Below are 23,667 nucleotides of genomic sequence, written 5' to 3'. Positions count from 1 at the left end.
CTCCTACTGTGTTTTGATTTGCTAGTTGCTATGGCACTGCTCCTACTTTTTCATCAATTTGAAAACAGTATATGTTGGGAATCACACAAAATTTATAGTTGCAACCCTGGCTATATTTCAAGATCAGATCATCATTGTTCATTAAAGGTGCATTGTGTAACTTTTCTGGTGAAGGGTCCACCATCGGCTTGTCTCCACAGAGATGTAGTTGCTTTATTTGGAATGTCCCAGTGTATGGTATTAAACATATTTATCTTGCATTTACTCAATAACATGGGTTTTTATTGACTTAAAAACTTGCATTCTTACTGTGTTTGGGCTCGCATCTCCACAGATTTGACTTCTAACTTGGCCCTATGGTGTCACCTGCTGCCTCTGTAGAGATAAATATGTGTAATGCCATACTGTGGAACATTCCAGGCAACATCTCCACAGAGACAAATTGATGACGGATCCTCCTCCAGAAAAGTTATTATTTTTATTACTGCTTATTTTATTTTTTTTTATTTTTTTTTTTTTTATGTTTTATAACTCTAAAAAATTTAATAATAATCCAATTTTGAGTGTGCATGTAACCAGCTGGTGTAACTCGCAAAGCATGAAAATAAAAAATAAGTCTGTCATAATATAATCTTCAATTATATTATTTAAGATTACCTGTAATAAATCTGAAGTATGAACTAGGATTATTAAAACGAACTCAAAAGCAGAATGAAAACAAACAAACAGTCCAAAATAATGATCAAATAACAATATGAAATGTGATGGATTCCCACTTCAGGGTCTTCCACTATCTTATTCTTGGTGCTTTTGGGAACTTTTTATTTTTCAAATTGTTTAATCTGGAAATGACTTTCTTTGAATAATAAATTAGTTGTTACTTTGGAATGTATATAGAATTTACACTTCATTAGATCCCGACAAAGCTAGCACGATGCAGCTTGAAGACATTTTGATAAAGTACACCAACAAATCCAAAATGTTTCATATAAAATATTGACTTTACACATTTCCTTTGTCATTTTGGTGTAATTATTGTTTTTGTGTGAGCCATACAGCCTTTTCTGTGTGATTCATGTACTATCACTGAAGATGGTTTAAATACATGATTAGTTCTGATTAATTGGTGATCTTGTTTCAACCCTATGAAACCTTGGAGATAATTCAAATGATTATTTCTTATTATTTATTTATAAACTAAAGGATGTACAGTCTTTTGACCTTAGCCAAGTATGAATCAGAGAAAAGGCTGGCGTCACACTTGTGCAGTTCTTTTTGAGGACTTTAATGTTACATTTTTAAAAGGTCCAGGTCTCACTGTTCATCAGAGGCTGAAATGTGTGCATGTAAAGAGATAGTCTAATATAATATTGTAACACTCAGTCTTGAATCTTTTGCCTAAAGCCTCAAAAACTGCAGCAGGTCTTACACGGTTAGTTTAAAAAAAATTAAATAAATAAATATCACTTTTTCTCACTTGTTATCACCTTCAAGCCATAAATTCAGTAGACTTTAAATGGATGAAAGCCGAACCTGTTATCACATTTCAGACATGAAATGAATAATTATTAATTATACATTATAGTATATAATAATATGGGTAAAATTTAGTTATTGATAGTCTGATATGTCATAAATAATTATGTAAAAAGTAAAGATGTTTTGATGAACACAACGCACAAAATTCAGTTACTGGGTTTTCTTAAAGAAAGAGGAAAACGTAGAAAGAGTGTTTTCCTTCCTGACCACACAGTGTGTTCTAAAACCATGAAGTTATTTTTACTGAGCTGCAGATCAAATGAGTCATTTGTGGGAATTTGTGGTTGGCACAAAACAGAAGATGATATAACCACTTCTATAGCCACAGTATCTGTACCTACAGGAGAAACTCGTGTCTCGAGTGCTGGTTTAGTGCTTGGACTAATGAGCTCTTTACTGTGCTCACAGAAAAGGCACAGGCTCAATGGTTAGAGAATACATCCACCAAAGGATCCCAGGGCAAACCTCGCTCTGATCACTGCTGTGTCCTTGGGCAAGACACTTCACCCAACCTGTGTGTGAATGTATGAATGATAGGTGACAGTGCAAAGTAGCTGCCTCTGCTGATTCCATCAGTGTAGAGAACATATTTTAATACTGTGGGTCTTTTGTAGCCTGATCAGACCAAACACAAGTGATCTGAAAGTGGACCAGGCGCACAAGTGAAAATACTGTGCCCTGTACTCACAGTGGCGCAGTAGGCATTATTTCCATGTATTATATATTCAGTCATTATGTTAAAGACATTTTATTGAACAAATGACTCAGACTTGTATTTTCCACAGGGCCTTATTATTCCTGACAGTGGAGGATCACCTCACTTGACAGTACTATACTTTGACTTTGGAGCTCTGGGCTACTAGATATTTACAGATGAAAGCACTGGTCAGTGATAACTGGGGATAACTCTCAGATTTAAAATAGTGACCAGTGAAAAGGAATTCTCTTCAGAATATATTTATACAAAAGCAGCTTTCCGCCCTGTACACAAATATTTCTCTTATATGAAGCCTTTGGTGTGTGTAAATATGTGCCATTAAAATCAATTAGTAAACTGAGCTCCACTTTATTCTTACACATAAACACCCACACACAGGGGAGAAACACAGAGAGGCCCGGTTGGACCCACTATAAAACCCACCAGTGTGCTCAAGACCTGGAAATGGGTTGCCGCTGCTCCGGACAGTTGCCCAAGCAACACTCAAGGACGGGTCAAATGCAGAGGACATATTTCCCTACTGAGACCTTAACCTTAATTCATGTTATAAATGAGAGTTTTAAATAGTTGTGTTAGATTTTGAGTGTTCACTAAAATGTGGAAATATAAATATGTGCTACTGTGAATAATATTCTCGTGCACAAGCGTAACAGAGCACAAGCACTACAGAGGAGCAAGAATCCATGGGCCCAAAGAAGACACCAAGCCCCCGCTTCAATAGTTATAACAAAAATAAAAGAACCATTTAGTTTTATTGAATTCATCTGATCAATGAAATCAGAAAACAATCGATAAACTCATTTGATTGATTGGTAAATGAAAGACTATTGTCATTTTCTAAATATTCACATGTCATTTACAGTCAGTCAAACTAGCATTATAATCTTTTCAGCTGTTCAGATGATGTTTTAGTCACAACTTGGCTTGACCCAAAATAATAATAATAATAAAAAACAAGATTCATATTTTAATCAGAAGAGCAGGACAGCAGCTCCAGATTCCACACACAATCACTAGTAAGTTTCTCTGGGAATAGTATTTATATAACACGGAAATACAGAAATACAGATATAGTCATTAACCAGATTCAGTTCTCAGTATGTTACCATTGCCAACATTGTCATAATATTGGGAGAATAGAAATTGTGGCTTTCATTTCAATATATTCATAGATCCATTTGTATATACTGTGCGTATTTAACTATTTATATATATTAGAGTTTGTAGTGGTTCAATGTCCAAAGTCCCACTTTGAGGAATAAGCAAGGAAGGATCCAAGCAGCAGCAGGATAGGAGACACACGAGGAGTCAGAGGAGGCACAGGCGCACATGGAGGTCAGGGCTACAGTGAGGGAAAGTTGGTTTGAACTGACATAGTCCAAGAGAGGAAAACCACAGGAAAGCAGAAAGGCATGAGAAAATGACTGAACAAAAATATTATGAATTTATGGCACAACGGTGGACAACGTGAAGTCTGCACACATGCTAAGATTACAGATAAGACTGAGAGAGTATAGCAAAAAAGTCACTGAGGACTGCAGCAAAATATTTCCATGTCATTTCTGACTTTTGGAAGAATTCTCTTCATAAGCATGTACAGCAGCTGTACCAGCAAACTAGACCTATAGTGCAGAGCAAGAAGGCCCATGCTCCCGAACACTATGGGGGAGGTGGGGATAGGCCAGTACAAACCAGTAGTGGTTATATCAGGATGTCTTTTTATGAAAGTTCACATTGTCAAACAAACAATCGAGAGTGTAACAGCCTAATGACAAAACTTAGCAGCAAGACACATGTGCCCTTAGAGAGGAGCGGGGACTCTATCTGCCCTGCAGGAGCAACCGAGAGCAGGGGCTTCAGACTAACATCCTCTGTATAGAATAAACAGAGGACTCAGGTTATCGTTGTTATGATTTGGTAAAATACAAGGGAGGACATAAAAATAGATGTCCTGCTCATGTCTAGAGATGAACTGGCTGCACCCTGGTAGTCCAGAGTTTCTACATAATAAGACTTCTGAAATTGTGAAACCTTTGATAACAGGCTATAAACAGCACATCAGGGGAAAGTGCACATGTTTTTATATCAGTGAGGAGGGCTCCCTCATAAAACGTGTTTTGGCTTCAGAGAACAAACTGGTTCAAAAATCAGTGCAAGTCAATCAAACATTTGAAAAGCCCACTGTACACTTGAATGTAAGGGTAGATTACAGAGGTGTGGCGATGGGAACACTCAGGCTTTTGATCACTCCTAGAAATGATTAATTGCCCTTTTCAGTGGAGAATAAAAAAAGGTTTATTCTGTCCAAAGCTGCAGTAGGCACACAGAAACAGTGAGTGGAGCAAATGGATGAGAGGATGAATCGTAGAGGAAGAGAGGTGAAGAAGCTGGCTGCCAAAGCATGGCCTTCCTAATCTCTCTGAGTCATGCTCTTGGATCTATTTTTGCACTTAAATATCTCTCCTCCGGCCTCCCCCTCTTCAGCAGCGCTCCAAAAAGTCTATAACGTTCCTTTTCTTCCCAGAGTCTACTCTTCTTCAGTATTTGTCCTGTCCCCAGCCGTTTCTTCTGTCCACCTCCCCTCAGCTCCTCTGCCTCGCACACGCCCTCTACATGGGGAACACCAGAAAACCCGAGAAGGTGGAGTACTTCCATCCGCCCATCAGGTGGCCTCGCTCCAGTTTGAGGTAGGCTCGGTCGCCCTTCTCCATCTGGATCAGAACGCCGTTACTGGCCGCTTCACGTGTCACATCCTGGTCTCCGGCGAAACCTGAGATGACTGGCCAGCCATTGTGCATCAGACTCACCTACAGACGAGAGAGAAAAATAAGAAATTCTACAGTGTCTGATTCCACACAGCACAAATACTTCATAGTTTAAAGGGAGCTCAACAGCACCTCGTATCAAACTGTGAGCGTCACTACTTCCTGTCCAATTGTACATCTATGAGGTTTTTGCTCATTGCGTGTGTTGCGACTCAGCGTGTGGTGAGCAAAGATTTATATAAAAGACAGTGTATAGGAAGCTGCCAACATGCTAAACACTGGACAGTGTTGCTTTTAGAAAGAGAGATGTTTATGTCTCAATGCTAACACTAATGCAAATTTCGAGGCATAATAAATATTAAAACAAAGCCACAATTGTTTATACTGGATATTAATTTATTAGAATTATAATAAGTTGTTTATTTAATGTTTTATGGTTTGCATCACATTGCACTGTGTAACGCTTCTGGTGGAGGGTCCATCAAATGCTTTCCTCCATGGAGATATTTCACAGTATAGCATTAAACCTTTCTGTCTTCATGGCGACCAAATTAGACCAAGTTACAGGTCAGATCTGTGGAAAGTCAAGTCCACTCTCAATCAGATTACCTGCTTTTCTAGGTATTTTTGAGCTGTAAAACCACCTATAATTGAATAAATCCTCATTGTCCCCTTCCTCCCATCACCTCGTTCACTTTCCTCATCCTGTCATCATCCCCTTCATTCTCGTCATCCTCTCACCGTCCCCTTCACTTTCCTCATCCTCTCATCATCCCCTTCACTCTCATCATCCTCCCATCACTTCGTTCACTTTCCTCATCCTGTCATCATCCCCTTCATTCACGTCATCTTCTCATCGTCTCCTTCACTCTCCTCATCCTCTCATCATCCCCTTCACTCTCATCATCCTCCCATCACTTCGTTCACTTTCCTCATCCTGTCATCATCCCCTTCATTCACGTCATCTTCTCATCGTCCCCTTCACTCTCCTCATCATCTCATCGCCTCCTTCACTCTCCTCATCCTCTGATCGCCTCCTTCACTTTCCTCATCCTCTCATCATCCCCTTCACTCTCCTCATCATCTCATCGCCTCCTTGACTTTCCTCATCCTCTCATCATCCCCTTCACTCTCCTCATCCTCTCATCACCTCGTTCACTTTCCTCATCCTGTCATCATCCCCTTCACTCTCCTCATCATCTCATTGCCTCCTTCACTCTCCTCATCCTCCCATCACCTCCTCACTCTCCTCATCCTCTCATCTGCCCCTTCACTTTCCTCATCCTTTGATCACCTCCTTCACTCTCCTCATCCTGTCATCATCCCCTTCATTCACGTCATCTTCTCATCGTCCCCTTCACTTTCCTCATCCTCTCATCGTCCCCTTCACTCTCCTCATCATCTCATCTCCTCTTCACTCTCCTCATGCTCTCATCATCCTCTTCACTCACCTCATCCTCCCATCACCTCCTTCACTTTCCTCATCCTCTCATCATCCACTTCACTCTCATTATTCTCTCATCGTCCCCCTCACTCTCCTCATCCTCTCATAGCCTCCTTCATTTTTCTCATCTTATCATCGTCCTCCTCACTCTCCTCATCCTGTCATCACCTCCTTCACCCCCTTGCTACTAATAGTTTCTCTTTGTATTTCTCTGAGTTTCTGCAAGTTGAATTTATGTTTGACAAAAATATAAAATGTGTATGTAACTTGTTTTTGTTTTTTTTGTGTTTTTTTTTTTTATTTTTATTTTTTTATCAATAGCAGGTTTACTCTACCAAAGAGTATAATCTCTGAACCATTGCACTTTCATTAGATTCATTAGTTTTTTCTTTTACATTCTTCTTGGATCTTGCCTCCAGTGGGCTGTATCAGAGAAGTGTGAAAAGGATTCTATCTCCAACCACAGGGGATTCATTTGTTTGGGTTTTTTGTGGTTTAAGGGACAAATTAGTTTCAATCACTGTGAAACGTAGTGAGTCTAGTTAGCTCTGGGGGAATTTTATTGTGCCCACACTATTGTAAAATGAAACATAAGTCACCTACACAAAATTCTCCCGTTGGCTTAAAATAACATGGTTCCAGCTCCTGTTAAAATCACAATATTAGAATGATCCGTCTAATATGCACAATAATGTAGATACACATAACTGCAAGTGTGAAAATATGTTTGCCTGACCAGCCAGTCCCTTCAACAATCTGTTCAAATTCAGCTTGTATCACGTGTCTTTCAAATGCGGAAGACAGTTCCTCTCGAAAACTCTCCTAAGTTGGTCAAAGTGTGGGGTTCTGGGTGGTCAGTAACAAATATGTCCCAGAATACACTCACTGACCTCCATCAGCTTGAGCTCACCACTGTTCAACATACTGTATTATTAACCACATAATACAGTAGGAGAGGGATCAAGTTATCACTCAAATAATGTGTTGGAACCAGATTCGAGCACAAAAGGCTTGTGGATCATCAGGCATATTTATACACATATTTGATTGGCATAGTGACAGTTCTGGTGCCCCTGAGTTGTAGCTTCAACAATTAAGTAAGTCTTTATTTATATAGCGCTTTTCACAGACATTTTCTGTCCCCAAAGACGCTTTACAGAGCATTATTCAGCATTATTCATTCAGCATTCTTTCATTCACTTTATACCCTGGTGATGGTAAGCTACTATTGTAGCCACAGCTGCCCTGGGGCACACTGACAGAAGCATGGCTGCCATGCCACTCGGCGCCATCGGTCCCTCCGACCACCACCATCACTCACACACACACCACTTTCATACTAGGCAATGTGGGTGAAGTGTCTTGCCTAAGGACACACAATGATTGAATTGATTATATTTAACTGATCTTGACTATCAACTGTTTATGGAGACCTGTAGCATGTTTTGGGTTGATGGGAGAAACCGGAGAGCCCAGTTGCTGCATTTCCTGAATCAACTTCTAATTCCAGTTTCAGTTTCTCAGAGCAACTAAAAATGTTTGTGGGTGAATTACAATAAATGGGTGTTCAGTGTTTCTTCTTATGCATATAATATGGCTATAAAAATGTAATATTCAAAGTAACTAACTTCTTAAAGGACTATTTCATAAGTACAACAGAGTATTTCAAGCACTAACACTCTTTCAGGAAGGAGATTTGAGTGAATATTTTTAAGCTTAAAACACAAATTTACAAGAATGTGATTTTTCTTGCTAATGTGTGTTTAAACGATCTTAGTTTTTCATCTTTAAAGGGACTTTAATAATCCATCATGCACATAAAGAAGAGTGTAAAAATGTTGTTAAATATAAATATATTTTCAAAAAACACATTATCACAAAACATTGTCATCTCTCAGTCGTAGGTGTCTTATTGAAAAATGAAGAAAAGCCCAACAAAGAGTGAATTGTTTCGTGCACATTGTTAATTAATAGAGTTTAAATTGTGTGAATTAAAAATGTTTCTCAACACTCTACAATATGGAGATCTATAAATGTACATATTTCTCCCTCTGTTGGACTACAGTGACAAACAGCCCATAATTATACACTCTTCGGGCTCATTTATGTTGCACTGGTGAGAGAGTGAATGAGTGTGTGTGGGATCTGCAGATGGAGAGCCTGTCACAGTCAAGAGCCCTCTTGGCCCGGTCCTTCTCTTAATAGCAAACTGAACACAGCAGCGCCTCAGACTGCCAACGTGAAGAGAGCCTCCGCCGCTACGTGAATGTGATGAAAACACTCAGACAACACTTAAATCATTTTTGAAATTATCAGGACCAAAACACTGCACAGGTCACACTCAAATGTCATTTCCCACCAGTGACTGTTTTGGCTCCCGAGGCCGTCTGCTTCATCTAAATCACCATCATATAGCCATGTGCTGAGTGGCCAATTATAAAGGCTTTAATAGCTTCAGAGCAGCACATTCTCCAGGCTGCCCACCGGAGACACCACAGGAACTAACTTTTATACTTAGCTGTTTTTTCATAAGCGGCCTGTCTAGTTTCACAATGATGAAAAATGAGGGCTGTTATCATAGCATTTAACATTTAACAATAAAACTCTTGTATACATATGCATTTATATAATTATGCCTTATTTGACACCAGTCTCAGTTATTTTTGCTACTTATTTTGAATTTAATATTACTATTTATATTTTTGTGGTCTGTTACCATGGCATTTAGCGATTTTAAACAATAGATTGTATATTCTGAATGGTGAAAATTCATCAAAATGTTACAGGAATTTGCTATTTTTTTGTATACCGTTTATCTTTAAGTTTCACAATGATGAAGAATGAGGACTGCTACCATAGCTCTTAACAATTTAAAACAACAGATTATAGATTTTGAATGTTGAAAATTCATCAAAATGTTACAAGAATCTGCTATTTTTCATATACTGTTTATTCATAAACTTCACAATGATGAAAAATGAGACTGTCACCAGCAGTATACACTTTAAAACAATGGATTATATATTTTATATGGTGAAAATTCTTCAAAATGTAACAGGAATCTGAAAGTCATAAATGTGCTTTTCTGTGTACGTGGTTGTATATGTGGTTTATGATGTATAGGTATTTTGGATCATGTTTTAAAAGATGAATGAAAAAAATGGTCAATTACGTCACTTCTTCTAGAGAGAGGTATATCCAAATCAAAAATTGTGTGAATCACTTCTATGTAGGCTGCCACGATAATTATTGACTTATCGTTCAATATATAATAGATGGAACAATCATTTTTGGTGGTCAATGTGTACTTTTCTTTTTCGGTTCAAAGAAAAGATTAATGGATTGGGGATAATCATGCGTTAGGGTTGTGTCATGGCTGTTTATGCTTATTTATTAAATATGGGCCAGTGCACATTAATTAACACGTGTTATAGCATGTAAATGGGCCATGCATGAGTTAGCCATGAAGGCTCATTTTCACTCTTAGTCCCATTGGCAGTTTGACGACAATACAGAAAAAAGGATGTAACAAACACACATCACTCAGTCCATACATTAGTTTCAATATTATGGTTCATCACATATATTTTATTCAGTAACATACGTACTCTAAAATTTGTTTTCATGACAGGCCTATTTCTATGACAAGAATGATGAGGTTAAGCCCATTTTCACTTTTAAATGCTTTTGCTTTTATTCTTAAAAAATTTCATAAACAAGAAAAACTGCCCTATCATGAACTATCTGATGTCCTGTGGGGAAGTAGTAGCTCCAGTAACTCCAGAAGAGCATGAGAAAAAACTGCAATTGACATTTACAACTTTTCTAAAATTGGCTTTGAAAACTCGTCTGTTGCATTAATGTGCCTCACCGTGGTCCATAATTACTGCACTGGCTTAATTACATTTAAATATTAGAGGAAACTTCACTGGAGGCCATAGTATAAGAGCAGGATTTCAGCTACAGCAATAACTCCAATAACAGTGTTTACACATATTTGTCAGTCAAACAGAGGTTCCATTTGAGACTAATCAGTTGTGGGCTTCAAGGAGAGACCACTCTAAACATCTTCATTAAAATGCAATCGAAATTTTAAGAACACTACAAAGACTACGGATAAGAGAACATGTATCCATTCATTAATAAAAACAAAACAGGTATCCGAATAGTGAAAATATGCAAAGTAATGTTAATAGATACAATAACCACAACGTGAAAATCTGAAACATATTTTTACCAGTCACAGTTTCTGCCTCAATACTATTACACACACAGTTTTGGTGCTGCTGACCTGGAATCACTGAATACAAAGGACTGATTTTTAACTCGTCTCAACCCTCTTTTCTGTGTAATTCAATATAATTTATCCATTCTAAGGTCTCATATTACGCAAAATTTACTCTTTAGAGCTTTAAGACTTGTTTGAATGTTGTTTTCTAATCAAAAACATACCTAAAGTTGTGTTTTGTTTCATTCACACGTGTTTGAATAACCATTCATTGTTAGTGTGTCTCCATCTGCAAAACTCACAACGCCGTGTTCCAGTCTGAGCGAAGAACTCAGCCTAAATAAGCAGGGTTTGTGCATTAAGCATGTGGGAATGAAACAAAACACAACTTCAGGTATGTTATGTTAGAACGCGTAATACAGGCTCATTTTGGGAGTTTTTATGTTGTAACAAAGATTTCGTGACGATAACTCATACACGTCTCTCCACTTCTCCCTCTTTCTTACACTGGGGTCCCTGTGGAAACGGACACTCAGGTTGGGTCAGCGTGTGATGTATCGTTCTAATAAAGTTGTGCCAGTGGTTTCAGAAGAATGAGACAATCCAGCACACAAACGCACATCTGTGAGCAAGTATCCATAAAGCTACAACATAACCATAAAAGCATTAGAATGGCTTTCCGTATACCTATGCCTATATTACACATGTGTACCGATTATCTGGAAGAGCGGGAAGAGAGATGACATTGATACTTTGCAGTGAAATCATGCCGAGGGGAGATCTATAACTATCTATTGGCAGAACGTTCAGCAGTTTCCATAGTGACACAAAGCAAACATGAGCAAACACAGACGAAAAAGTTTTAAGATCGTCTGAAAACTCAAGAAAAAATACAAAACGGATTTCAACAGCACATTTTCAGGAGCCTGTGATCAATACTAGTGTTCATGGTCCTTTTTAGGTGTTTTATTTTCAACAAAAGATGAGCATGACTAAGTGAAAAACAGTTAGCGCTATCTAGCTTGTGACTGTAATTTTTTTTGTGTGTGTGTGAGAAATTTGTTTAACAGAACAAATCATATCACCTGTTGTAGCTCCAACCGCATCAGCTCTTTCTGGACAGACTGTGTTAAAATAAAGCTCAGATTAAAGTCTGAATTTAAGTAACAGAGCTTCAGACAAAGTAGTGCTTACTGCTAGCTTCACACCCTCATGGAAAGTTGATGCACAATATAAATAAACCAGTGTTGGACCAAAAGAGAGCAGCGTCACACATAGAACTTTACTGGAGTCTCCCTGCAGTACTTAAAAAGGACATGGGATGTCTGAGTCATCCAGTTGTTTCGAGTCAGCTGTTGTGACGGGCCTCTGCTGTTTCCACCGTGATCTCTGCATCTTTTATAACTTTGAACTCATGAACTGGTCCTGATCCTTGTTGTTACGACGACGTGTGCTCAGGTTGGTCTAGATCTATGTAGAGTTCAAGGAAAACCAACGTGATGCATAGATGGAATTAGATATAAATCAAGGAATTGGACAATTTTTCTGGTGGAGTTTTCAGTCAAATGCTTTTCTCCATTCAGATGTTATTGTATTGTCTGGAATGTGTCACAGTATGGCATTAAACCTTTCTATCTTCATGGTGAACAAACCAGACTAAGTTACAGGTCAGATCTGTGAAGAGGCAACCCCGCTCTCAGTCAAAATGCCTGTTTTTCTAGGTATTTTTGAGCTATGAAACCACCTGGAGTTGAATAAATGTAAGGTAGAGCTCTTTAATGTCATATTGTGGAACATTCTAAGGCAGGGGTGTCAAATTCAAATTCACAGAGGGCCAAAAATAAAACTGGGAGTAAACTGTGGGCCAAACTAAATATTTATTGAAAATTTTCAAAAACATCTGCATGTTTTCTCTTCTTTCGAGATATGTAATGTTAAACCTTTTCTTATTAAAATAATGGTTAAAATTGTTTTGCTTAAACTTTGAATCTAGAGCAAGCATAATATAAAATAAAATACAAATTTTAAATAAATAATGTTTCTATAGCCGACGGGCCAGCCCTTATACATATTTGATATGATCTCGCGGGCCAAATATAATTATATCGCGTGCCAAATTTGGCCCCGGGGCCTGAGTTTTACATGTCTGTTCTAAGCAGAGCAATGGCATATTTATGGAAACAAGAAGGTGACAGACCCTCAGCCAAACAGTTTCTCAGTGCACCTTTGAAGATAATTTAAAGGTGCCTGATGTAACTTTTCGGTCTGTCTGTCTCAATAATTACTCGATCGACTTATTGTTCAATATATGAAAGCTGGAACAATATATTTTGGGGCACAATATTTATATTGTGTACAATTTGGTTACAAAAGTGGGGATATTTGTGGTATTTTTGTATTTTGTAATAAAAATAGATTTGAGCTGTAGAAAGTTGAATATCTTGTTCTAAGGCTAATTATTGCTTCATTCTGTTATTTATGTGTTGCAGCTCGGGTCTTTTAATGATTATTGTATATTTAAGTGTTTCAGTACATTGGTTTTCTGAGATTATTTTGCTTTATTGTTATTGAATGAGTTGGATAAAGCAGTTACAATATTCTCATTTATCACAACATCTCTCTGAAGCAATAAATTACTTCAGTGCTAGATTTGCCGCCTGCTTGTCTCCATGAATATTACTTTGCTTAGAATGTTCCACAGTATAGCATTAAACTTGTCTATCTCCATGGAGATAAGGCAAAGAGGCCAGATCTGAGGAGAGGCAGCAAGAAGGTAAGTTTAATGACAAAGCAATAACAACTGCCAGAAACATTTCATTGTACATCTTTACTGAACTGTTTGCCTTCAAATGTTAAAATACCATGTTGTTTTATAGGTAACGTTAATGTTAATAAAGTTGAAACAACAGCAGATGAAATGGTTGCATATTTATTTTAGGGTGACCTTTTTGCGCAATGTTATAGTCATTGTCTTATGTGTAACAGAGCAGTAATTCAAATGACCTGATATTGACTCACAGTTAAATTGAAATAGACCTTGTATTCACAGCAGTCTATTACAATAAGTGCTCTTCTGGAGTCAGCAGCACCGTATTGTTGTGGTGGGTCTATTCAATTTAACCGCATACCTAAAATAGTCTAAAAACTGTAAAATTGGATTATAATTTTGGTGACGCAGGACTGAAAAGAATCACAATTGGAAACAGTTCAAGACAGGAGACAATAGAAAGTGAATGTAAATGCTCTCAGCGGAGTGGCCTGTTTCCTGTGTGACTAACAGGTCTGTGCTCTTCAGTGTGTGGGAGCCACTCTGGAGCAACATATGGTCCACACAATTAGTGGCACCTGACTGTTGCCAGTAAAGTAACAATCACTGCAGACAAAGGGTTACAGAATTAGCACTTTCTATAAATACTGCTTATTTTGACTTTTCATTACATTTAAACAGAAATAACATTGGAATTTTACTTTGTATATACTCACAACCTCTTGTATATATATGCATTTATATAATTATGCCTTAACACTGCTTTCTTGTTATTTTTTCTACTTATTTTGAATTTATTATTACCATTTATATTTTTGTGCTCTTTGTTATTATAATATATTGTGATCTGTGAGCTACTGTGTCCAAATAATTTCCTTTGTGGAACAATAAAGTTTGTCTATAAAATACTGGAAACACAGTTAAAGGTGCATTGTGTAACTTTTTTGGGGGCGGGTCCATTAAATGCTTTTCTCCCATGGAAATGTTATTGCTTTGTCTGAAATGTTTCACAGTATGACATTAAACCTTTTTTTTGTCATGATGGAGACCAAAGTTGGTGAAGTTACTGGTCAGATCTATGGAGAGGCACAGATATTGATTTGTTTTGTTTTGTTTTCTAGGTATTGTTGAGTTATAAAACCACCTGTGATTCAATAAATACAACGTAATCTGTTTAATGTCATACTGTGGAACATTTCAAGCAGAGCAGTGACATATCCATAGAAACAAAACAATGATGGACTCCCAACCGAGAAGTTATATGGTGCACCTTTAAGGTCAGTGCCCACCACAATCACAACAGCCCCTCTTCTCCTCATGTCTGCATTTGTGTTTTATATACACTTACACAAGTGCTATAGTTTAATTAACAGTAAATCTCATTAGATTATAAATACATGCAAATTGGATTTAGGAATTGGAATAAAATCACACAGTTTCCCCTTGAACATGCCAAACAGGCACTGGCATGGCCCACACTACAGAACAGTAAATGACACAAAGATGGAAAACTCACATTAGTTTGATATCTTACGGTGGTAAGGTACGGTGCTGGTGGAGGCTTTGATACCTGCTTGCATCTATGGAGATGTTATTGCTTTCCCTGGTACGTTCCATGGCCTGACATTAAACATATCCATCTAACATGTATTCATTATGGGTGTTTCTATTGCTCAAAAATTCAATAATTCCTTCTGTGAGTAGGGGCGACTCTCCACAGAACTGACCTGTAATGCAGCGTAGGGTTATAACCTGCTCGTCTCCCTCATGACAGATCAGTTTAATCTATACTGTGGAACATTCTAGACAAAGCAATAACATTTCCAATGAGACAAGCAGGTGGCAGACTCTCCACTAGAAACATTACGAAGTGCACCTTTAAATAAAATTTAAAAAAGCCAAACAAATGGTCAGAAAACAAGGCTCAGATCAAATTTAATATATCAGGGTGATATCTTTATTTTTATGTGAGTGTTACACCCTTTTCCATCCAGAAATGAGAGAAGACAATGAGCCAGTCAGGACAGCTGGTTGGCACGTGTGGTCAAGTGAATATTTTCCTGACAAGACAAAACAGGAAATAGCTGCACACCACACAAGCAATCAGTTTTCATAAGAACACTTTAATCTCCACACAATATGTCAGCAAGCAGACTAATTATGTAACCTACTAATACTAATATACTAATATACTAATATACCTACTGATCTGATCAGAAAAGTGCTCAAAGTAATCCAAGTTTAACCAATATAAACAAACCTCACTGCACTTAAAACAAGTCTGCTTTGGTAACCCACAGGGAAAAGGAATATGGTACATTTTTTTCCAGGATATTGCTGTAGCCGCCTCATAAGAATGCACTGCCAGCTCTTCCATGACAACTCTGAGAATATATGTCTCCTGTGCTGAGCCTCAGACAAATTAAGTCCATAACTATTATTTACTCTTTTATTGTTTCTAAGTGACAGCACAGTGCAGATAAGACTTTATTTATGGCTCTGACTCGTATTTTGTCTTGTGTATATCGAAGAACACTGCCTGGGCTCAGTGTGTAGCTTTCCTAGTGAATCCACACCTCCATATTTGTAATTAAAGTAACTGATATATAAAATTTAAAAAGCATTTCTCTTCTAGGTTACATTTATCTAAGCCTTCATTTCCATGTGAGTGGCAGAATCTTAAAACTGAAGTACAGCTGATCAAGATGACTTAATTGGGCATTTCTGTGTAATTTAATCATGTTACAAGTGAAACATCACTCACCCAAACCCTCGAGCAGGCACCCAGCACTGCTCTGAGCCTCTACTTTTACTTCATAATGACTTCCACTGAGATCTGTGTTTAAATATCAAAATACATCAGAGCAAAGTTTAATGTGTTGTTTGCAATCAGTTCAGGATGTCATGGGTTTGTGTATTTCCTGGATTAGCAATTACTGATAATAAGGTAAAGGATAATAGAAAGTAAAATTTGTAGTTTCTCAGTTTTGACAATAAAGCTTCATCAAACTTATTTAAATGGCCACACACATGTTGGTGTTTTGTTTTTTTTATTATTATTATGCCAGATGTCATTCCTTTGGCTACACTACAATAACTCAAGTGTCTTGCATAAAAATACAACAATAACAAGCACCTTCAGATTGAAATTATTATTATTATTCTAACCTAAATTATCTTAATCTTGTTTTTCTTGCTGTATATTGTGTATTGTGTATAGGGGTTTATTGTTGTATGTAAAGCATTTTTTAAATATGCAAATATATTTGACTTAAAAGCAATAAAAAATGTTTCAACTGGGCTCTAATCAAATACCAGTCAAGTGATTAAAATTACAAACTTACAGTGGATTGTAATTTTCAAAACCAAATAAAAGCAGTAGTTCTGACAATAGTTTGTTTTAGTATCCGGATACCATCAGCCCTTCCAGTTTCTTCCACTAAGGTCTCCTCAGTTTCAGTAGTGGAACGTAACAAAGTAAAAGTAGTATAATTTTTAGGTATCTGTACTTTAAGTAAATTTTAAATTTTAAAGTGGATACTTTTTACTTTTACTTGCTGCATTTGAGAATAGTTATCTGTACATTCTACTTCACTACATTTTTGAACAGGACTGAAATGTTAAAGTATTTTTTATTATTGTGTGAGACACATTTGTAGTTTAAGAAAAACAAAAATATACAAATAAAATAGGAAGAAAAAAACAATTCAGTTGTTTCTGTTTAACAAAATACAGCACAAATCTCCATAAAAAACAGTTCATGTGAAGCTTTATTAGATCTCAAAATCTGCATACTTTTACTTTTTACTCTTAAAGTACATTTTTAAACAGCTACATAAATACTTTTATTTACATAGATTTTTTTTTTCATGTTATACTTTTACTTTAGTATTTTTTGCATCACTATCTGTACTACTTGTACTTCAGCAACAAAACTGAGTACTTGTTCCATCACTGCTCAGTTAATTTCCTATAAATATCACAGATAATGACTAACTGGTTACAGCTACAGACGTACTTTCCCTTTCTTTTATTGTGTGTTGATTTTGTGTTTAGTAGCAGAGCTGAGCCCACGCCGCACAAGATACAACACAGAAGAGTTGTGCGTACATGCTGAAGTATTAAGTTGGACTACAGTGAGCCGACCAGAGTTCAAAGGCTTCCGTGTGGACAGATGCGGAGCTTTCTCACAAAAATCCAGTTTACATAACACCACATTGAATGGAGAAAAGCCAGATCTCAATGTTATGTGTTATCACTAAGGCCTGGAGGTTCTCAGCTCTCAACTGGAACCAGGAGTAACACTGCCTGACTCACTCCCAAAGTCCATTGTATTTGTCATAGCCCCTGTTACTGCTGTCTGCCCCAGGCAGCACAACAAACCCAAGTGTGAAAGCGTAGTCTGATTTAAACTGGTCTTTCTACTACTGCAAGAAAACTGACTTTATAGAAGACATGCTTTTAAACAATAACTCATGTAGATTTTTACTTTTATTGTAAACCACATTATTGGTCTAAAATGGCTTAAAAAACACACAACTGACTTCTGCTTTCAGTTACTTATTATTATTACTTACTTTCATTGCTGACTTTTCTGAGCTCACAGTGCCTTTACCTGACCAGCCAGCAGCACACATTTTGACAAAACTTTGCAAAAATGAGTTAATCTGGAGCTGTATTTCAGAGGGCGTGATTGACAGGCAGATTAACCAATCAGAGAGATGCATGCTTTGTTTGCCTCAAAAACAAACATCTACAGAAAGGACAGAGAGACAGCGTGGATTTTTACACAGTCAACAATCGAAACACCAAACTATTCCTCCTTTCAGGTAAAAGAAGTTATATAGTTTGTGTTATGAGAATTTTCAAGAGGAAATGTCTTCCGCTTTTGAGGTACACATGCTTCAAATTAGTGGCTGTGGTTGGATAATCTAAAATTTGGACAGCGTTTTTTCACACTCTGTGGTCCCGTTCCAGTCCCGTGTGGATTCAAACAGAATGTAGAAGGAACTGGCAGCTCAGGCAGCAAATGCAGGACACGCAAACAAGATTATACAAACATATATGAATCAATCAAAATACAACAAGTAAATTAACGATGAGGGAACAATTTTGCATATGTTTTCTTTAATAAAACTAGTAGATGTTATACTAAAGTGGATATATTTGTTGTAGTGTCAAACAAGATGGTGTGTGTGATACAACAGAAGGTAAGCTAATCTCTGTTATGCATGTCTACATTTTCAGAGCGGAGTTTGAGTATGCGTCCTACACCTCATCTGTTTGTATTTATAATCTGTGAACTGCATGTTCCAAGTGTGGGCACGCACTGTTCACTATGTCTTTGGAACAAAAGCATATGAAGAATGCCTCTAAATTACAAACCCATGATCATGTTCAAATTCTAACACAATTGTAACACTCAAAAAGGTTTACAGACACGACCAACACAGCCATATCTTTATCTATATAATATAATGAGAGCGTATGTAGGTTTAGTGTGAGATGCTCAGATGTGTAAAGTCCTTTTAGCGCGTGGTGACAGCTGGTGACAAACGTCTTATTTTACTCTGCCACAATATTTAGCTCTACCAGGCTCAGTACGGCGAACACGAGAAACGGCTTCTACTAAAGAACTGATACAAGATTATACCTTTAAAGCAGCACCGTGTAACTCCATCTGGTGAAAGTATGGCATTAAACTCATATATCATTAATCAATTATACATATTTTTATTGCTCACAAACACCTTGCAAATACTGTGAGTGGGGTCACCTCTCCATAGATCTAACCTGTAAGTTGGCCTGGTGGCATCACCAGATTGTCTCCAGGGAGATAGATGAGTTTAATGGAATAATGTGAAACATTCCAGGCAAAGCAAAAACATCTCCATAAGAGTAATGAATAATGAAACAAGCAGGTGGTGGACCCTCCACCAGAAACAGTGCATAGTTCACCTTTAAGTGAATATTGCAGCAATGATAATTAATAATAATAAAGCAATGGATTTATGTAGCACTTTTCAGAGTAGGTGAAACGCTTAACATTGCAGTATTTATTCACTAAAGACACAGACGCAGTAAGCTACTTCTGTAGCCACAGCTGCCCAGGGGCAGACTGACAGAAGTGACACCGCTAATCTTAATCACACGGACACACACACACACACACACACACACACACACACGCAGACACGCACACAACTTTCATACATAGACATAGATATTACTGTGATGGCATTTTAATTTTTATCTGAAAAGGGGGAACAACGATCCACTGAGCCTTTTTGTGGTATCGAACAGCAGACGTGTGCCAAGATAAGTTATGCTGATTTTGAAAAGTGTAATTACTGTACATAGGATGATTTTGTTGTATTATTCTATGTTTGCATGCTATTTGTCATTGTTCTAAATGCTCCAGCATCAACTAAATCTTTTACACTTTTGATCAGATTATAACTATATAATTGTCATTGTAAACTGCTGCATGATGCCCAGAGTACACCTAATAAAATCATCCTTGTGTTATATATATTTTTAAGTATAGTTTGACCTATCTTTGCCCTTGCCTGCTTTCTTCTCTTCTCTCCCTCTCCCTCTCTGCTCCCTACTCCTCACTATAGGCCCTCTGACCTGCTCCTAGCCACTGCCTGGTCTCCTCTGTCTCCAGTGCTCCACAGTGGCTCCACAGTGGCTCCACAGTGGCTGCCCGTGAACCCATCAAACAGTGGGAGTTTTCCACACAGCAGATGTTGTGGATGGATGGAGGGGGGTGGAGAGAAGCACTCAGACTTCAGATGTACCATAGGGCGGCCTGCACCTGTCTCATCCACATCAAACCATCAACAATATTCTGGATCCTCTCTAATCAGCTTTGTCAGGTGTTACATATATGCACATTTTTACAGTTTCATTTGCATATTATTATTCAGATTTACTGTTTTCTAAAATTATTTCTAGGACTCTTGATTAATTAGTCTGTTGCATCATATTTTGGGGTGTATTGATGTAAAATATAGTCTCACTTATAAATTACATACAAATTAAATAATTTGTAAAGCAAAAATCTTGCTCCACGCCACTGTTTTTAATTAAAAAATACCCTAAAATGCTTTATATAAAATAAAATGACGCGGAATAGCTCTGTACTGTATTGAATCTGTAAATCAAAATTATGAACGTACATCAAAAAATATGAATTCAGTGCTTAAACCTTAGCGTTAAATATTCCTCATTCATAATTATAAAATAAGTAATACATATTTATTTCAATAATGAGGGATTACATTGTCAAACCTCTTCATTTTTTACTTTTGAGTGAATTTTCTACACAGAACAGTAGCTCTGATCACTGTCTGTGTCAATGTTATGCCTTAATGACAATCTTAATTGTCTTTGCCATAAGTCAGAAGCATGTACATTTTTTGCTTTACTACTTACAACAACGATAAACAAATCCTGGTACTTTTTTTTTTCAGTTACTCATCACTACAGCTTGTTTACGTTACTGTCACGCTAATTAATTCACACTGCCAATAATAAAGGATAAGTAGCAAAACATAACGGCAACACCCTGGGGAGCTAGCAGCATAATTACACAATAGTTTAATTTGCAAAAGACGCGTAATAATTAACACTGCGCAATCATGTGCATAAAGACTTGAGGGGACTCTTCCAAACAGTTGACACATCAAACGAATGTAAAAGCGCATCTAAGACTTGAGAAAATAAAGATGTTGAGAGGATGAAAGAGGGGCGCACTGCAGGCAACGTGAGTGAATGAGAAAGCACAGCAAGTCTCATTAAGTACTCATAGTATAGGAATATATAAATGTATAAATACTGGGTAAAAAAAAATAAAACAAAAAGAGTAGAGGGAATAGTGGAGGAGCTGCCCATGGTACTGAAAATGCAACGCTATAGGAGCTGTCCGTGGTGCTGAAAATAAACCCACTGCATCTGGCGCCCTCTGCACACGGTCCTCATGCAGGTATTGATTAATTATGATTGGCTGGAGGGAGATGGCGACTTGGGTTCCTCTCTTACTCTTCACGGAGCTATACCTACCACCTCCCCGCACTGCACTACATTTAGAAACAAGTGAAATATGAGTTCAGTGTGTGGCAAAGCGAGAAGGGCTACCTCTATGGTTTGGCGGTTGTAGACCTTGACGACGTGGAAGTTAAAACTGTAAATCCCTTTGCGTGGTGCGATGAAATTACTTCTCTCTTCGTCAAAGTTTTTGCCGACGTTGACGAGGACCTGCAGGAGAAATGAGACAAGAAGCGAGAAGGTGGCATTTGTGAAAAAACAAACAAACAAACTGTGTTATCATAAATTAAAAACAAAAGTTGTCAACATTTTAATAGTTGAACCACTGTGATCACGCGTAAAGAAATGTGTGTAAATATATTTAAGTTACAAATATTGCTTTGACTAAATAAAAGACTTGATTAATTAATAAAACAAAGTGCGCCCCTCCCACGCCGCATTGTTACATATTAATGTGCAGGAATAGTTTCATGGCCAGTCAGATGTACGCGCACCTTCCCCTGTAAGGCATTGGTCCCGCAGTGCACGCTCTGATTTACTGATGTGCAACAATAACCGCTGCTTTTATCTGTCTTTTCCCCTGTCACAAGCGCCAAACTTTACGCGGAATCACAGATAACTTCGTCAGCTTTTAACGTGGAATTTTCCATCTTGCCTCGCGCCGGTTAAATGTCTTCTTTATGGACCTGAACACACCGGAGCGTAATTGAACGACAGTTAGAGACAGAATTAACCTTTACCGGCGCGCGGATTGGCGTTCACCCTCGCGACCTATCTTTACTAAATTACCCTGGAAAGCTGTCGTTCAGTCCCTTTACCCCGTTACCCTCTCATAACGCCCTTTTTGCTCATCTTAATTACAAAGAACACGCCGCCTCCTTTTTGGAATGCCTTAAGGTGCGCAAGAGCTGTAGGCCTAATTGTATTGTGAGGAGAGCAACGAATTAAATTATAGTCTGTTATGTAGGGGGATAAAAGGTTTCGATCGCTAATATGCTCACTGCACTCGCCAACTTTTAAAGTGCACAATGCACCGCAGCACAGAAAGTTTTGTGCAAAATAGAACGGGCAGAAAGTAAAAGACACGTTTGGCAAACAGTGAAACCGATTAAACACAGAGAATAGAAAAGTTGCCTACCCGGTCAAAATAGATGACCCTAGTGCGGTTGCTCATCTCGGAGGGTTCGTGGTTGGTGTTGCGCACCGCAGAGAAGGCCACTTTGGCACTGCCCGAGCGCACGGAGATGCCCAGCGCCGTGCCCGTGGGGTCGGAGGTGGGGTTGGAGTCGCACACCACGAGGCATTTCCCCTCCAGGACTATGGGCTCCGTGTCGTTCTGCGCACGGGTCGGACTGGCCGCGAGCCATACGGCACCAAGCAGGCATAGCACCAACATGCTGGAGGACACACTTCACCGGGCTCACGTGAACAGCGCTCCGCTTTCTCTGAACAGCAGCAAGACTTTCCCGCGCTCCTCGCTCTGCCGCTAACTTGCTTGAAGCAGTCGCTTACCGTCAACTCTTTCTCCCGCACGGACTCTGACAAAAGCACCGAGCACAGCTTTAGTCTTATCTTTTTTCCCGCTTATGACAAAAATCAGCTGCTCGCCCGGATCTGTCTGTGGCAGGTTTTCACTTCTCACCAGCGTCTGTGTGACTTGGAGACACGAGGAGCGGCAGTAGCGCGCGGTGGCGGTGTGACGCGGCAGCACAAGTCATAGCGCGCCGGGAGCTCCGTCTGCTCTCTCTCGCGCGCTTCAATTATTCATATGTGAGAGATGAGGCTCTGAACACAAAGGGCCGGGCGCGTGCCCCTCGTGTGTGTGTTTTCTCCACCTCCAGCCCCTCCCTCCTGGTAACGCAGACCTATCAACGGATTAACTCGGGCGCAGCACCGGTACTTTCCAATCAGTGCGCGGTGAACGCCCTCCCCGCCCCATGGATCACACTCACTAGCTCTCTCCTGAGTGGGTGAAGAGGCACAAAGCAAGAGCTCAAAAGCGACAAAAGTATATTTTGAATGACATTTTCCTCTCGTTTGTGACATACTGCAGTATGTTTATGGGGGTATGACTTTGCATTCCTTTATGTCCTTTTGTTCTTATGCTGTTTCTTTCAAAGAAAAAGTAAAAATATCATAGGTGAGTCAATTAGG

The 23,667-nt window shown here is 38.4% G+C and overlaps 1 protein-coding gene across 1 annotated transcript; it reads right to left on the bottom strand.

The window, feature by feature from the left end:
- Positions 1-3,152: 3,152 nt before the first annotated feature.
- cbln1 (cerebellin 1 precursor) lies at positions 3,153-23,209 on the bottom strand. The gene is made up of 3 exons (XM_020935289.2): positions 22,652-23,209; positions 21,604-21,723; positions 3,153-5,064 (listed from the first exon to the last, which is right to left on the bottom strand). Exons 1-3 carry the CDS (start codon positions 22,907-22,909, stop codon positions 4,867-4,869), a joined length of 576 nt encoding a protein of 191 aa, XP_020790948.1. The 5' UTR covers positions 22,910-23,209; the 3' UTR covers positions 3,153-4,866.
- Positions 23,210-23,667: the final 458 nt, after the last annotated feature.

Source organism: Boleophthalmus pectinirostris, unplaced genomic scaffold, assembly GCF_026225935.1.
Source record: "Boleophthalmus pectinirostris isolate CB_2022bp ecotype Guang Dong unplaced genomic scaffold, ASM2622593v1 HiC_scaffold_2, whole genome shotgun sequence".
Taxonomy (NCBI): Eukaryota; Metazoa; Chordata; class Actinopteri; order Gobiiformes; family Gobiidae; genus Boleophthalmus; species Boleophthalmus pectinirostris.
Note: the sequence above shows the minus strand (reverse complement) of the source record. Positions and strands in the feature narration are given on the sequence as shown.

Bases quoted from the DNA above. Each gene is read 5' to 3' on its own strand.
- cbln1 (XM_020935289.2), bottom strand. From the start codon at position 22,909: ATGTTGGTGCTATGCCTGCTTGGTGCCGTATGGCTCGCGGCCAGTCCG. The intron at 21,724-22,651 runs GTAGGCAACTTT...TTTCTCCTGCAG, and splicing joins GGGTCATCTATTTTGACCGG to GTCCTCGTCAACGTCGGCAA. The intron at 5,065-21,603 runs GTAGCCCTTCTC...TCTCGTCTGTAG, and splicing joins ACAACCGCCAAACCATAGAG to GTGAGTCTGATGCACAATGG.